At 49.0% G+C, this 15,322-nt stretch overlaps 1 protein-coding gene across 1 annotated transcript in view; it reads left to right on the forward strand.

The window, feature by feature from the left end:
* TRMT11 (tRNA methyltransferase 11) overlaps positions 1-15,322 on the forward strand; it is a 285,703-nt gene that overhangs the window by 132,465 nt on the left and 137,916 nt on the right. The window contains exon 8 of the mRNA XM_085611819.1: positions 7,814-7,894. Within this exon, the coding sequence (XP_085467945.1) occupies positions 7,814-7,894 (81 nt within the window). The remainder of the gene's footprint in view (positions 1-7,813; positions 7,895-15,322) is intronic.

Raw genomic sequence — 15,322 nt, forward strand, 5'->3', positions numbered from 1 at the left:
CATGTTTCTGGATCCCTACTCGAGAGCCTGCTGCTCTCTGGGGCCTGAAACAATGCACATTCCGGGTCGAGGTGCCAAGCCTCCTCCCCCAGGATGGGCAGGGTTCACGAAGGGGAAGCCTCAAAGGCTTGCCGCCTTTTGTGAACTTGCCCAGGCCACTTGCTGCTTTCAGCACCTGGTTCCCACTGGTTCTGACCCCCACTTTGGGCGGGAGAACTGGCGGGAAAAACAAGTGAGGAAGAGAGGTGTGCCCACCTCTGCCAACTCTACCCATCAGGTGGGGGAGGGGAGGTGAAGCACAACTCCCAGTCCCCGCGGAGTCTCAGCCATCCAGGGACAGGCTCATGCCTCCCTCCCACTGGAGGGTGGCATAATAGAGAGTGTACCCACCCCAGGGAAGGGGCAGACCCCTCTCCCTTTCCCATCCAGATCTCACAGTAGTGACGGATGGTTCTCTTCTGGGATGGGGTTGCCATCTGGTGGAGGTGGACATCAGAGGACTCTGGTCTCTGGCAGAAGCCAGGCTCCACATCAACCTGTTGGAGATTCAAGCGATCCGGTCGGCACTGAAAGCCTTGTTACCATCCATCAAGGGAAGGCTTGTTCATGGGCAACACTACCGCCATGTGGTACTGCAACAAACAGGGCAGTGTGGGGTCGTGGACCCTCTGTCAAGAGGCCCTGTGTCTCTGGACCTGGCTGAAACAATAGGTCATTTTTTGGGTGGTTCAACTTCTGGCCGGTTCTCTGAACACCAGAGCAAATGAACTCAGCCGACGTTGTCTCGCGGATCAGGAGTAGTGTCCATCAGGAGGTGGTGCATGGACTCTTTCAGTGATGGGGAGAGCCTGGTTAGATCTGTTCGCCTCCAAAGAGAAAATGCAATTTCAGCAGTTTTGCTCATTGCAGTTTCCAAAGCGGCTCTCGCTCAGTAACCCTTTTCGTGAAACTCAGGCCTCCTGTACGCTTTTCCGCCCATACCACTCCTGCCCAGAGTGCTCAAGAAGATCAGGCGCGACCGTCCACAAGTCGTTCTTGTGGCTCCAGACAGGGCACGGAGATTCTGGTATCCCGAGCTTCTAGCTATGAGCATCGATTCTCCGATGAGGCTGACCCTTTGGGAAGATCTGTCTCAGCAGCAGGGGAGGGTTCCCCACGCGAACCTGTGCACTCTCCGCCTCCTTGTGTGGAGATTGAGCGGCAAGTGTTGACAGCTTTTCCTGCTGAAGTATGCAAAGTTATCCTGTCAGCCAGTTGTCCCTCCTCGTAGTCGGTATATGCCTACCGATGGAACAAATTATGTAAATATTGTACAGAAAGGTCTATTGACCCCTTATCTGCCTCTGTCAGATGTTCTACTGTTTCTTTACTTGGCATAACAGGGCACTGCTCATGGCACTCTGAAGGGCTACATTTCGTCCCTATCTGTCTTTCTTCAGCAGCCAGATCAGCCTTCACTTTTTAAATCCCATCTTGTGCAGAGATTTTTTAAGGTGTTAACCCATTTATTTCCCCTTCCCCTTTTTTTATGCCACAGTGGGACCTTAACTTGGTTCTTATCTTTTTGATGTGCGTACCATTTGAGCCGCGGCGCAACTGCCCTCTACAGCTGCTCACTATCAAAACAGCCTTTTTGGTGGCAATCAACTCTGCCAAGAGGGTGAGCGAACTGCAGGCACTGTCATTGCAGCCTCCTTACCTGACCGTCTTTCTGGACAAAGTGGTATTCTGGACTAGGGGATCTTTTCTGCCTAAGGTGGTAACACCCTTACACATCTGAGACAGTCTGTTATTCTGCCTCGCTTTCTATGCATCTACACATCCTTCTAAGGAAGAGGAGCGTCTCCATTGTCTGGACCTAAAAAGAGCATTATCGTTCTACCTTGATCGCACCAAAGAGTTCCGGGTGGATGACCAACTCATTATAGGGTACGTGGGAGCAAAGAAGGTGCGTGTTGTCCAAAAGAGGACCATATCACGCTGGGTTATCCTCTGTATTAAAATATGTTACGCCTTAGTGAAGAAACAGCCTCCTGAAGGCCATAAGACCCATTCCACCAGGGCGAAAGCAGCCACTACAGCCCTCCAGCGTGGTGTTCCAGTTGCTGATATCTGCCGAGCGGCCACATGGGCATCTCAGCACACTTTTGCCAGACACTATTGCCTGGATTCTCAAGTTCGCAGGGAGGGCCTGTTTGGCCCCTTTGTCTTGCAGGATTTTCTGGTTTAGAGCTTTTCCGCAGCCCCGCCTCTGGGGAAGGTATTGCTTGGGTATCTGTTCAAAGGTAAGGAATCTTCGGCTAGATGTCTCTATCAGATGGACAAGTTACTTAACATCGGTAATGCTTTATCTGGTAGAGACATGATCTAGCTGCACATTCCTTACCAACCCACCCATCTTCCCTGCATTTCAGAATTGTTCTTAGTGTCAGGGTTGTTCCCCTTCAGGGCTCTAGTTACTTTTTTACTAGCACACCATAGTCAGCCACTTCATGGCTCTGCGCTTCTGACATGGAAAGTCATGAAAAGTACTAACATCAGCGCGCGAGAGTGGCGGTTATATTGACAATCCGGATGTCACAACGAACACGACACTGATGACATGACGTGGAGTATACCGATACCATCTACCGCCGTGCAGGGGTTACTGTTATCAAAAATCTTCCGGATCCAGTCTGACGCCTGGAAGTTCAAAGGGTAAGGAATCTGTGGCTAGATCATGTCTCTACCAGATAAGGCGTCACTGAAGGTAAGTAACTTGTCTGTCAGTTTTGAGTGGAAACATGTGATGTCATTGTTGCATTTTGTGCTGTTTCCTGTCTAGGGCACTAGGCCTACCCACACTAGTGAGCTCCCATTTTTATCGGAAGACTTGGGGTAGTGCTAGGTGGAAGGAAGTTAGTGGTTTCCAGAACTTGCCACCACAGAAATATGAGAATTTTTGTTTTTTTTGCTTTCTTAGTCAGAGTTTGATGTTTGCAAAGGATTCTGGGTAAAAAAAAAACCATGGTGAGAGCCACGCAAGTCACCCCAGCCTGAATTTCCCTAGGTGTCTAGTTTTAAAAATATGTGCAAGTTTGCTTGGTTTCTCTAGCTAGGGCCTAAAATCCACAGCTACCCACTTTGCAACAAAGGGTCTGTTTTGAGTAGAAAACGTGATGTGTCCATGTTTCATTTTCGGACGTTTTCTGTTGCATGCTCTAGCCCTACACACCCAAGTAAGTTACCATTTTAATCAGGAGTAATGTGGAAGCATACAGTAGTAGAACGTTTGTTATTACCAATTGGATTTCGCTCCATTTGTAGCTTCCAAATGTAAGCCAGGATGTAAGAAAGAAGGCATTTTGAAAAATAACCTCTAAATCATATGCTGGTGGGGGTACCAACAAATTCAAAGATGTGCAAATAAACACTGCTCTTGAACTCCATATCTGTGCCCATTTCAGAAATACATATGTTTTCTTGATACCCATTTTTTATTCTACATATTTCACCGTATGAATTGGTCTATACTCTGTGCACAATTAAAAACCTTTGTACGGTGCAGCTCAGTTGGTGGCTCTGGGTAACTTGATTTCTTGGAGAACCTACAAACCCTGGACGTAATGGTATATTGCTTATGAAAATCAGCCATTGTAACAAAAAAAGTTAAAGATGAAAACATCACAAATGGGTATTTTCTCCTACTCATTTTCAATATTTCTTAAATGTAACAGTTTCTTAGGGAAAACCATGAGGAATCTACACATATGACCCCTTGCTGAATTCAAAATGTTGTCTACTTTTCAGAAATCTCTAGCTTTGCTGGATCACTCATGGGTTTCACACTGGTTTCCACCACAAACTGCAAGTAGGTTGAGAGCACAAGAAATAAGTAAAATAAAATGGCGACCTCTTTGAAAAATGTAGTAAAAAATTAGGTTTTATTATTCAGCTCTCCATGTTCCTGGAAGCTAGGAAGATCATGTCTTTAGCACAGCAGACTGTTCGTTGATGCCATTTTTAGGGAAAAAAGCAGACACCTAATTCAGAGCACTTTTTTCCTACCTTTCCCTCAAGAATCAGAGTTTAGCTATATTTTGCCTGTTTTCTCAGTCCCCTCCAGAGGAATAAAAAAACCTCCGGTACCTTTAGAATCCCCAGGAAGTTGGGAAAAACGGACGCAAAGTTAGCGTGGATAACTTATATGGAAAAAAATGTATGGAGCCCTAAGCGGAAACTACCCCATATAGCCAAAAAAGGGCTCAGCACTGGTGAGGGAAAGGCCCAGCAGTTAAGGGGTTAAAAATGACAGGAGCATAGGCTCAAGCAAGTGCTATGAGTGCATCCACAGTGGATACATTCTCATAGTGTTGGTAAACTAAGCAGAAGTTATTTACTCCTCATCAATAAATAATTCACAGTAAGGGTGGAGATCCAGCATGGAACCCAAAGCTCCATTTCAACTCGCAGAAAATATTTGTGAGACTAATGGTTTGAAATACGTGTTTAATCAATACAAAAATGCATTATAAGCTGTGTTTCTTTCCTCAGTGTAATTTGTCTTATGAAGAGCATTTCGAATGTTCGCTCGGAAAGATAACGGAGATAAGAAATAAATGATCAAAAAGCACACCAAGTTTAAAGAATTGAAAAGGGTTCATTTAAAGCAAAACCACCTGAAATGTTGCGTTGCACCAAGAACATAAGTAGTGCTTTAATTTGCTAGAGCAGCCTAGAGTACTGCAATTTTGAAAACATTGGAAGGGCTGTGAAAATAAAGCATTGGTTAATGTCCTTCCTTTGAAGGTTTCACCTGGACAGGGCATGCGCTGTCTCTGTGAGATATGTTGTTTAGTTACAGTTGGCTTACAGCCCCCCCAATAGCTTACTATTTGTTAGCTTCTGTGTTGCTATAATTTTGTTCGTCCCCGTTTGTCATGGCATGCAGGCATCAAGTCCTCTTCATGCGTTGGACCCGCCTCTGAAGCACAGACAAAGTGTTTTTTTATTTTTGTTCACGCCTTCCATATGAGTGTTTGCTTTTTCAGTTAATCTCCCATATCCCCATTCATGTAGCATCTATTTCCTCCCACCTGTCCCCCTTCCATATTGCTTCTTACCCCTCGCACCCCGTCCTGTTTTCTGCGCCGCTACACTCTACACCATTCTAGTTCATGCCACTCTACTCTACATCATTGCACTCTGTGCCATTCTGTTCTCTGCACCACTCTACTCTACACTTTATGCTTCTCTACTCTACACCACTGCCATTTACTCTGCACCACTCTACGCCATTGCACTTCACCACTGCACTTTATGCCTCTGCATTCTACTATGCTCTACTCTGCACCACTCCATGCCACTGTACTTTTTGCCACTGCACTCTATGCCAAACTACTCTGCACCACTCTACTCTATGCCACTCCACGTCACTACACTTCCCACCATGCCACTCTATGCAACTGCACTCAACGCTGCTCTACTTTACTTAGCACCACTGCATTCTATGCCACTGCACTCTACGCCACTCTATTCTACACTGTACTGCTGCACTCCACACCACTGCATTCTACATAACCTCTGCTCTACTCTGCATCAGTGCACTCTTAGCCTTTGCACTCTACGCCACTGTAATCTACCCTGCACCACTCTACTGTGTGCCACTGCATTCTCGGTCACTCTACTCTATTGTGCACCACTCTATTCTAGGCCACTGCACTCTATGCTACTACACTCTGTGCAACTCTACTATGCACCACTTCACACCACTGCACTTTATGCCATTGCACTCTACAACACTGTTCTGCACCACCCTACTATACGTATCTGAATTCTAGGCCACTGCACTTTACGCAACACCATTCTACTAAAGGCCACTCTATTCTGCACAACTCTGCTGTTCGCCTCTGCACTCTGTTGTGTGCCATTGCACTCTACGCCAATGCACTCTACGCCATACGTCGGGGAGATTAAGTGAGTTATTGCCCAGAGTCAGATGATACAGAGCGGACTTGTCCCTGGCGCGAGGGATTGAACCGGGAGCCCTGCGCTCCGGAGTCAGTCGCTCTGGCCGCTGCACCACACCTCTATGCCACTCTACTCTAGCCCACTGCACTCTGTGCAACTCTACTCTGCACCACTCTACTTCACGCTATTGCACTCTACACCACTCTACTCCTCTCTGCACCACTCTACTCTTCGCACTTCCCTCCCCTGGAGCCTGGACTAAGGGGCTCATTATGATGGTGGAAGGACCGCCACCGCCGGCCCGGCGAATGGCGGTCCTGCCGCCATCACACAGGAAATTCCCACTGCCAAATTAGGATGGCAGTGGGAATCCCAATGTGTCTGCGGAAAGTCCATCCGCCACGGTTCCGTAAGGCGGTCCTTTTCCGCCCGCCTTGCGGAACCAGGACACAGGGCAGCATTGCGGCTGTGCCTGCGATTACAGAATCCCTTTCCGCCTGTCTTTTTGCGGCGGTCATCCCGCCTCATAAGACAGGCGGAGGATGGATTCTACTCAGCACTACTCTATGCCTCTGAACTCTATGCTACTTTGCTCTACACCACTCTACTCTATGCAACTCTGCTCTTCTTTGCACCACTCTACTCTATTCCACTGCACTCTGTGCCACTCTACACTGCACCACACTGCGCCACTGCACTGTATGCCACTGCACTTTACGACACTCTACTCTGCACAACTCTATGCCACTGTACTCTAATTTGCAGCACTTTTTTCTAGGTCACTGCACCTCATGCCACTGCTGTCTACGCCACTCTACTGTGCAACCACTCCACGCCACTGCGCTTTATGCCACTGCACTCTACTTCACTCTACTTTACTCTACGCCACTCTACTCAACGTCACTGTACTCTGCGCCACTATACTATGAACCACTATGCGCTACTGCTCTGTGGCACTGCACTATACGCAACTCTACCCTTCAGCACTGCACTATATGCCACTCTGCTCGACTCTTCACCGCTGCACTTTACGCCACTCCAATCTACTCTGCACCACTCTACTCCACTATACTCTTTGCAGCTACACACTACTCAGCACCACTGCATACTACTCCACTTTAATCTGCACCAATCTATGCCACTGCACTCAATGCCCCTGCACTCTGCTCCATTGCACTCTATGCCTCTCTAATCTGCACCACTGCACTCTACGCCATTGCACTCTGTACCACTCTATACCACTGCACACTACTCTAAGCCACTGCACTCTATGCCACTCTACTCTACTTTACACTACTCTATTCTAGGGCACTGCACTGTATGTCACTGCATTCCACGCCACTGCCCTGTCCTCTGCATTGGTGCAATGTGGCTTTCAAAATCTTTAAATTGCTAAATAAATTATGTTGCTCCAATTGATGCGGACAGTAATGAGCTGAAGGTACAGTGTGCTTGCTTTTTTTTTCTTCCCTTATACTAAACATTTGCATTTTAGAAAACCATACCTCTTTTCCTAGTGCTTTTTTAACTATTAGTTGTATTATGGGTTCTGATTGCGTACAGTGAACAGACCAAAACTCAGTCATTCAAATTATGGCAAATGTTAAGGGTGAACAAGAAGAAGGAAACACCTGCTCGTGTATTAGAGCTTACAATGAAGAGGCTATTGACTTGGGGCTTTATTGTATTTGACATTTTTGCAACACATTGCCACACACATGTGAACTACTATTGTGATTCATCATCAAAATTTCAAAAACGTACAAGACTAAACTCTCCAAAGATATGATAATGAAAACTAGATTTACTTGGAGGGCTTACACCTCTATTGCATCTTAGCAGCTAATGTGTTACTGTTTTGCAGGTGGCCTTCTCCTGTCCTCAGCACACTTTGGAGCCTATGTATGTGGCACAGATATTGATTACAACACTGTCCATGGAATAGGTAGGTTCTCATAACAAAGTGTGTGGTAGGCAAACTACTTTGCAAGTTTTGTTTATCTTTTGCTTTGAGTCCTTGAGTTATCACAGTGTCACCTTTGCGCTGAGTAACCTGTTTAACAATATTCTTACTTGAAGAAACTAAGAGGGCGAAGAAGCTGCTAGCAATTATATCAGAGTGCAACCTGTTTAAAATTGAGAGCTTAATAAATGTTTTTCATCTTTAGAGTGGATTTTAAGTTATGATGCTCGTCTGTCACTGATGATGCGGAAGAGATGCAGATCAGGTGGCTTGCCATAAAAACTTCAGAATCCTTTGTGTCTTTGACTATTACAGAGACACTAACTTTGCCTTTGTAGATACTTATTTGCTTGATCAGTACGCACTCATCTATCCTATATTGTGGAATGGAAGTATCCTTGTTGAGTTGAGCCTTGGCATGTGATTCAAACCAACTTGGATTTTTTTCATTTATTTTACTCCCTTGTGTATTTATTTTATTTACCACATCATACCACTGAAATATATTTAATCATAGAAGATCTGTAAACCTTTAAGTTTTCTAGGTAAAAAGAAATCTAACAACAAGGACATTCACCTAAGACATAGGCTTTTGACATGGGCCCCAATAGGTAACCATTGTTGATCTTTCAAGGTAGATTTGGTGTAGGCCGCAGATGTTTCATTCTGTTTTACGTTCTTTGAATATACTGAGTTTAGGGATCTGCTTTCTGGGTAGTTTGTTTAGTTTATCCCAGGAAAATAATAATGATTCTGCTCAAGATAGCTTGGAGATTCAAAGTGGAGAAATGAATGAGGTTCCTGATGGAGGTACTTTTTCAGGCTTTGTAAAGCTCAACATAAAGATAACCATCTTGAATTATAGGACACTTACTTTGCCAGAATGTCAGTTCAAGAATCAGTTGATGCTAAATAGAGTGTGCCAAGGATTGTAATGTATATTTTGCTGCTTTTGATGGCTAGTTTGGTTGTTAGTCTTCTGCTTCTGCCCAACTTTTAGGGAAGGTGAATGTGCTTATTAGTGTGCATAAGGGAAATGCTATCATGTATTGCCCTGGGCTTACTCAAACAATCTACCTGACTGTCATCATCCTACATTATTTTAGAATGGAGGGTTAAAGTACCTGATGATATCTTCAAGGGACACTGAGTGTCATTAAATCAGAAAGGATAGCTAGGGGGACTGTTGAACACTTTTATCCTGTTCGGGGATGTGGGAGAGAAAGAAGAAGATATTTACTTGTTTGTGGTGTTAGATGTTAGCCAGGCTACACATGAGCCTTATGCAGCTAACAATCTCCCATCAATATTAGTAATACCCTGTGACAGATCAGGTCTAGGATGCTAAAGATGGCTTGTATACCTTTAGCTTGCTTCTCAAGGAGATGCTTTAATTGTAAGTGAGAGCCTTGCGTATGTCTGAAGCATGCCTAGTGGTGATCTAGATGATTCCTGTCCATAATGTTGACTTGCAGCAGTTTTCTGATGACTTGTACAACTTTGCAGATATGCTGGGGTTTGTATGAAACCTTTTGATCACTAGAGTCTAGTACATTTTTTTCAAAAAACGTTTCACAGCTTCCTGCTTGAGGCATCCAAAGTGTATTAATGATCTGAAAGAAACACGTTAGTGATAGATTCCTTACCTTAGAATTACCCCAAGGCATCAGACTGGATCCAGAAAGTTTTCATCAGCAGTACCCCTGCGCGTCGGAAGGTGGCGTCGTGCGGCACCGCGTCCGTCGTTGGCATCGTGGTCGCCGAGATGACGTTGCGGCAGCTACTTAGATGCCGCCCTCGCGCGCGGACGTCAGTTCTTTCTTTTTCTGCACCAGCAAGCGCAGATCCGAAGAGAGCGGTACCCCCAGCCACTTTTTAACTGAGTTTTTTTCGAGGCTTTTTGCCTCTGTTTTTCAAGTCGATCGACTCCTGGTGCAGTAGGGATGCCCGGCTTCAGGACCTGCGGGGACTGTCATCGAATGTTGCCGGTGATGAACCCGCACCGCGTGTGTCTTTACTGCCTGGACCAGGACCCCAAGTCGTGCTCCGACTGCCGGGCCATGGCGCCGAAGACTTTGCAGGAGCGGTCCCAAAAGTTGCAAGAAGTCTGGATGTCGGCTCAGTGCCATTCAAGGTCCTGGTCCCGTGGGAGGTCGAGGGACCGGTCGTGGAGCCACCACCACTGATCATCGGGATCGAAGTCCTCGCACTCGGGGTCAGGTAAGACGAAGCACTCAAAGAAGTCGAAGAAGCGCCATCGCTCTCCGACTTCCCCTCACCCGTTGTGCGATGCGGCTGAGGGTGGTGCCTCCCCCGCGGTTCCGGCGGAGCCTGCGCAGTCACCGCTGGCCTACCCGCCCTTCCCGGGTCCGTCGGCGACTCCAGCTGCAGGAATTTCTGTAAGCCATGGCTCGCCTCTTTGTGCTGTCGGGTCCCACCGCGTCGCCTTCGGGCGCGACTGGGGGTCCTAGCTCTTTACTGCTGGCGGCTCCGGCTCCTCCGGCATAGCTGTCGGCTCCGGCCCGGCGCCGCAGGACCCCCATGGATCCAGGCTCGGATCCCGGTCGATGCCAGTTGACCTTGTGACACCTCCACCGACGCCAACCACACCAGCACCACCTCTGACATCACCCGGCCCACGGACGACGTCGCCCCCAGTTTCAGCCCGGATGTGGACATGGCGCCAGACCCGCGTCGCTCAACGTTGATTCCGACGCCGATGAGGGATTTCTATCCCTATCTCCTTATTTTTGGCCTGTTTATCAGCCTATGGTGGAAGGGGAGAACTGGGAGGGGTCTGAGGACCCTCTCTCGCAGCGCAATGTGAGTTTGACCCAGACTGGGCAAAGGAGTTGGGGGATGCCAGTGGTCTTGATACCTCTCCTGACCTTGGCATGCTATCTCCTCCTACCATGGCTATGGAGGAGGATGCAAGTTACGCAGTGGTGTTGCGTAGGCGGCCGAGGCACTCCACCTCGAGCTCCCTACAGTGGCCGTCAGGACTAGCCTCCTGACAGAAGTGCTTCAGCCGGCAGCTACCTCTGTGGAGCCACTGCTGCCTTTTAACAATGCACTTTCGGACGTTCTTTTGGGCTCCTGATCCAGGCCTAACACAGGGGCTCCTTTGGATAGGAACGTGGCCCGACACCATCGCCCGGCCCTGAGCCACCCCCTTTTCCTTTCCCAACACCCCACCCCTGAGAGCTTGGTTGTTGAAGCCTCAGCGTCCCCGAGCGCATTCCCTACCGCTCCACCGGACAGGGAATCCAAGAAACTGGAGCATTTCGGTAAGAAGATTTTTTCTTCCGCCAGTTCAAGGCTGCGGTCTGTGAACACCACATGCCTCTTGGGCCGTTATTCCCACTCTGTGTGGAATACGGTGGCGCGCGTGCTGCCTCAATATCCGGAGGACGCCCGGAAAGTGCTCTCTCAAGCTATTGCTGAAGGGAGGGATGCGGCCAAGTTCACTATTCGTTGTGGCCGTGACACCGCATGGCGATTTCCACGACAGTGGCGCTCCGTCGCCACGCTTGCCTGAGGACAACTGTTTTTTCTGGGGATGTCCAGAACACACTGATGGACATGCCCTTTGATGGCATTTGCCTTTTCGGCAACAAAGCAGATAGTCCGTTGGAGCGCTTTAAGGACTCGCGGGCTACGGCCAAGTCCTTGGGCCTTTCCGCCACGCGCCCTCCTCCGCCTTCTGCTTTTCGCTCCTTTCGTGGCCAAGCAAGGGGCGCCCCGAAACATTCGCTTCAGAGCCACAGGCCTGCGCAGCAACAGTCTCAGCGCGGACATGGGTCCCGCCAAGCCGGGTCAGGAGGCCAGCGGGTGGGTCAGTCAACCTCCACCCCAGCCACCACTGCCTCCAAACCTTCCTAGTCTGTTTTTTCAGGACCATCAAACTCCAGTGGTTGACAGGATTCGCCATCACCTCCCCCATTGGCACACCATTACTTCGGACAGGTGGGTTTTACAAATAGTCCGAAGGGACTACTCCCTCCCCTTCGAGACTGCCCCTCCAGCATGCCACCCCAGTACCACTTCAGGTCGGGGGATCACGTGGCACTTCTTCAACAGGAAGTCGCGGCCCTCTTGGCCAAGGGGGCCATCAAGCGTGTTCCTGCGCCAGAAGTAAGACGTGGTTGTTACTCCCACTACTTTCTGGTGCCCAAGAAGGACAAGGGCCTGCGTACTATCTTGGACCCCAGGGACGTCACGCTTCCTCCAGAAGGAGTTCAAGATGTTTACTCTGGCTCAGGTCTTGTCTGCCCTCGACCCTGGAGACTGGATGGTAGCGTTGGACCTGCAGGACGCATATTTCCACATTCCCGTCCTGCCGGCCCACCGGCGTTACCTGCGGTTTATGGTAGGCCACGAGCACTTTCAGTTTACCTTGCTCCCCTTTGGCCTTACCCTTTGGCGTCCCTCGGGTGTTCACGAAAGTGATGACGGTGGTCGCAGCTCATCTACGCAGATCAGGGGTTCCAATCTTCTCCTATCTTGATGACTGGCTGCTGAAGGCGGGCTCGCCCCGTACAGTCGTCTCCCACCTCCAGACTACGGCCGACCTCCTGCACTTGCTGGTGTTCTCCATCAATGTGCTAAAGTCGCACCTGATGCCCTCTCAGAAGCTCCAATTCATCGGAGCGGTTCTGGATACGACGCACTTTCAGGTCTATCCTCCCGAACGGCGAGTCCAGGATATTCAGGCTCTGATTCCGATCTTTCAGCCTCTATCCTGGGTTTCGGTCAGGATGACCCTGAGGCTGCTGGGCCTCATGGCCTCCTGCATCCTGCTGGTCGATCATGCCAGATAGCATATGCGGGCTCTGAAGTGGGACCTGAAGTTCCAGTGGGCACAGCATCAGGGGAACCTGTCCGATTACGTCCAGAACTCTGAGGGCACTGCACAACAATTGCAGTGGTGGCTCACGAACTGGCATTGGTCAATGGCAGATCTCTCTCCCTTCCCCAACCGGAGCACACAGTGGTGATGGATGAGTCCCTCCTGGGATGGGGCGGCCACATGGGAGAGGCGGAGGTCAGAGGCCTCTGGCGAAGTCCAGACTCCATTTCAACCTTGTGTAGCTCCGGGTGATCCGACTTGCACTGAAGGCATTCCTTCCCTCTGTCAAGGGGAGAGTAGTGCAGGTGTTCACAGACAACACCAACGCCATGTGGTAGTGCAACAAAAAAGGTGGGTTGGGGTCGTGGACCCTATGTCAGGAGGCTCTGCGCCTCTGGACATGGCTGGAACATCAGGGCATTTCCCTGGTGGTTCAACACCTGGCAGGTTCACTGAATGCCAGGGCGGACGAACTCCGCCGCAGGTGCATGATGGATCACGAATGGCGTCTTCACTCGAAGGTGGCGCAAGGTCTCTTTCAACAGTGGGGAGAGCCTTGGTTAGATCTATTCGCCCCCGAAGAGAACGCGCAATGTCAGCAGTTCTGCGCATTGGAATTTCCAAGGCAGCACTCGCTAGGCGACGCTTTTCGTCGCAAATGGAGTTGCAGTCTGTTGTACGCCTTTCCGCCTATACCACTTCTGCCCAGAGTGCTGAAGAAGATCAGGTGCGACCGGGTCCACGTCATTCTTGTGGCTCCTGACTGGGCTCGAAGAGTTTGGAATCCCGAGCTACTCAGTATGACCATCGATCCTCTGATCCGACTGCCTCTTCGGGAGGATCTTCTGTCGCAGCAGCAGGGGACGGTCCTCCACCCGAACCTGTCCAGTCTCCACCTCTTTGCGTGGAGATTGAGCAGCGGCAGTTGATTCCTTTCGACTTGCCTCCTGAAGTCTGTGATGTCATTCTGGCAGCCAGGTGTCCCTCCACTAAGTTGGTATACACATGCAGGTGGGACAAGTTTGTGGCATGGTGCACAGCAAAGGCTTTCTGCCCCTCTTTCGGAAGTCCTACTGTTCCTTCTTTCTTTGGCCCAGTAGGGCTCTGCTCTGGGCTCTGGGCACCATCTAGGGCTACCTTTCTGCTATTTCAGCCTTTCTTAGGCTTCCTGATCAGCTTTCTCTTTTCAAGTCCACTGTTGTTAATAGATTTCTCAAAGGCATTACTCATCTTTTCTCTTCTATTCCCTTCATAATGCCACAGTGGGACTTGAACCTAGTTCTCACATATTTAATGTGCGCGCCCTTTAAACCACTTCACAACTGTCCTCTTTGTCTGTTAACTTTGAAGACTGCTTTCCTAGTTGCCATCACCTCTGCTAGGAGAGTGAGTGAGCTCCAGGCTCTTTCTTGCAAACCTCCTTTTCTGTCTGTCCATACGGACAAGGTTGTGCTCAGGACACGTCCATCCTTTCTGCCAAAGGTTGTCACTGCCTTTCACATCGGGCAGACCATCACTTTGCCCACCTTATTTCTGCCTCCGCATCCTTCCAGAGAGGAAGAGAGGCTCCACCGTCTGGACCCAAAACGTGCACTCTCATTTTACCTGCATCGCACACAACACATCTGGGTGGATGACCAGCTCTTTGTTGGCTACGTAGGCGCCAAGAAAGGTCGGGCCGTACACAAGCGGACTATCTCCCACTGGGTCGTCTTGTGTATTAAAGCCTGTTATTCTCTGGAAAAAAGGAGCCTCCAGTGGGGCTGCGCACCCATTCTACCAGGGCGACGGGTGCCACTACGGCATTGGGACGTGGTGTCCCCTTACAAGTCACCTGTCGGGCAGCTATGTGGGCCTCGTTGCACACTTTTACTAAACATTATTGCCTGGACAGCCAAGTCCGGAGAGATGGCTTCTTTGGCCGTTCTGTTCTCCGGGACTTCCTGGTGTGATCTTGGTTCGCAGACCCACCACCGGGGTTGGTATTGCTGGGGTATCTATTCTATCTCGGCGACCACGGCGCCAACGACTGACACGGAGCCGCATGACGACACCTTCTGACGCGCAGGGGTACTGCTTACGAAAACTTTCCAGATCTAGTCTGACGCCTGGGGGTAATTCTAAGGTAAGGAATCGATCACTAACTAATGTTTCTTACAGATATATCGTTACCGAAGGTAAGTAAGTTGTGCGTCAATGTTTGTTTTGGAGCACGAATGTCTGCAGTTTGGTCAGATACCAAGTTTCAGCAGAATTGAGAAACCAATGATGTTGCATGCAACTGAATTATTCTAAATGGGGTTTGGGGCAAAAATGGAGAAGAGTTTGTGAATGCAAAATATGAGCAAGAGGTGTTGTATATCACTGATTTAGAAATTGTGTATTCTGTAAAGGATTCTCAAATAGGAAAATCCTAGAAATTGTGACATATTTGCTGAGAGGGGAAAAGCTGAAAGTTCGAGAAATTGTATGGAGGTTGTCTTAAACCAATCTCAGATACTTGAGAGGCTGCAGCAGGTGAATACATTATTGGCAGAATGCTTGATGAAGCGCTAGCTAGC

This window comes from Triturus cristatus, chromosome 6, assembly GCF_964204655.1.
Source record: "Triturus cristatus chromosome 6, aTriCri1.1, whole genome shotgun sequence".
In the NCBI taxonomy this organism is placed as follows: domain Eukaryota; kingdom Metazoa; phylum Chordata; class Amphibia; order Caudata; family Salamandridae; genus Triturus; species Triturus cristatus.